This window comes from Hippopotamus amphibius, chromosome 9, assembly GCF_030028045.1.
Source record: "Hippopotamus amphibius kiboko isolate mHipAmp2 chromosome 9, mHipAmp2.hap2, whole genome shotgun sequence".
Taxonomy (NCBI): Eukaryota; Metazoa; Chordata; class Mammalia; order Artiodactyla; family Hippopotamidae; genus Hippopotamus; species Hippopotamus amphibius.
Window position 1 is genome coordinate 86,079,902 of NC_080194.1, and position 2,119 is coordinate 86,082,020.

Consider the following 2,119-nt stretch of genomic DNA (forward strand, 5'->3'; position numbering starts at 1 on the left):
TAAATATGAAAGTAAATATGTATGATGCTTACAACTGCAAAGTGGGTATATTTGGGAGTTTTATGGAATCTGCTAAGATTATGAAACATTGGTATTTGGGGGAATCATGCTCCTGACCACAGTAGGGGGAAAGAAAAGGGTAGGAAAGATTATCTGATTCATGCTTCCAATAGCACAAGTGGCATTTAAGAAAGCCCCTAATGTACATGGAATTACTTTATTGATTATTAAAAAAAAATAAATGCTTTAAAAACACTTTAAAGTCACACTAGTGTTACTTTATTAATCATTAGCAGAACCATTCATATTTTTTCAAGTGAAAAAAACAAAGCCATAATGACAACAGGAAAAAAAAACAGAGAGGAATATATTTCTTAATACTATTCTTAAATAGGAAATGGAAAAAGAAAAGGAAACTGTGAAAGTGGTGATGAAAGAAAGAAGACCTATTTTTAAAAATTGGAAACAACTTGAGAAAAGACTCAAATTTTCTTAGCCATTGTGAGAAAGAAGTAGGATAAGCAGGCTGCCACTAAAAATTTTGTAAGTAAACACACGGCATCTCCTGTCCTATGGCTACCTGCACAGAGACACTGATTCTAATCAATACTTTCTTCTCCTCAGGGTTTTTTTCAGAACAATTTTAACATCTTTGTTCCTCAAACTATAGATTAAAGGGTTCATCATGGGAACCACATTGGTATAAAAGACAGAAGAGATTTTTCCCTCACTCATAGACCCAGCAGAAGATGGTTTGAGATACATAAATGCACCTGATCCAAAGAACAGAGAAACAGCAATTATATGGGAACTGCAGGTGCTGAAGGCTTTGGACCTGCCCTCCGTGGAAATGACGTGAAGGATACTGGACAGGATGAAACTGTAAGAGACAAAGATGGTGATACTGGGCATGATGATGTTGATGCCCGCCACAATGAAAACTACCAGCTCATTTACGTAGGTACTTGTGCAGGAGAGCTGGAGCAGAGGGAGGATGTCACACAAATAATGGTTGATGGTATTTGCATCACAGAAGGTCAGTCTCAGCATGCATCCACTGTGGGCCATGGCACCAGAAAATGCCATCAAGTATGAACCAAGCAAAAGCCTGGAACACACTTTAAGGGACATGGCAATGTTATACAAAAGTGGGTTACAGTTGGCCACATAGCGATCATAGGCCATTGATGTCAGCACATAGCATTCAGAAATACAAAAAAAACAGAAAAAGTAGAGTTGACTCATGCATCCCATGTAAGAGATAACATTCTTCTTTGATAAGAAATTTGTCCGCATTTTTGGTGTAAATACTGAAGAATAACAGAGATCTATGAAGGACAAGTTAAAAAGGAAATAGTACATGGGGGTGTGTAGGTATAAATTCAGCCAAATTAGGATTATCAATCCCAAATTTCCCAACACAGTGACCACATACATTACTATAAACAGGAAACACAAAAGAGGTTGGTCTGTTAACCCCATCAGAATGAATTCAGTCACAAAAGAGCCATTTCCAGGAGTCATTCTTCTCTAAGGGAATCTGTGAACACAGGAGGAAAGGATTACATTACAGAAGATCTCAGCCCTTCTCACAATATCTCATCCTACAGGAAAGTGCATATACTGCACATGGCTGAGACTAGCCCCACCTGGACCCATAGAATCTGCCTTTACCATTATTATGATAGTGAGTGACATGGACTTGATAAGCTAAAGAAAGCAAAGAGCATCACAAACTTAGGCTACAGAGGGAAGGCAATGCTGCCACATGCAAATATGCCTGCTGGAAAAACTCAGGGAAAAGAGAGAGGGATGGACCAGGACAGACTCTTGCTCCTCACTTGTTCATTCACTTGAGCCTTTCCCTCATCAGTAAAATTGTAGGCAGAGACCATAGCTCTGTGGTACTGGCCTCTAAAGCACATTAAATCTGGTGGGATAGGAACCAAGAAGATTGTCTCTAACCAAAAACTAAGGGAACAGAGGCTAGGAGAGGTTAAGTGACTGCCACATGCAGAAGACTGAGAGTCTGTCCACAGAGAGGGAATTTACTGGCTGAGACACTCCACTTTCTGAGCCTCCTAATCTCTGAACACTCTCTGATCCGCCTTGAACACAT

The 2,119-nt window shown here is 39.6% G+C and overlaps 1 protein-coding gene across 1 annotated transcript; it reads right to left on the minus strand.

The window, feature by feature from the left end:
• Positions 1–603: 603 nt before the first annotated feature.
• LOC130861396 (olfactory receptor 8B3-like) lies at positions 604–1,524 on the minus strand. Its single transcript, XM_057750234.1, has one exon. The coding sequence runs from the start codon at positions 1,522–1,524 to the stop codon at positions 604–606; it is 921 nt and encodes a 306-aa protein (XP_057606217.1).
• Positions 1,525–2,119: the final 595 nt, after the last annotated feature.

Coding starts and splice junctions, on each gene's coding strand:
- LOC130861396 (XM_057750234.1), bottom strand. CDS start 1,524: ATGACTCCTGGAAATGGCTCTTTTGTGACTGAATTCATTCTGATGGGG.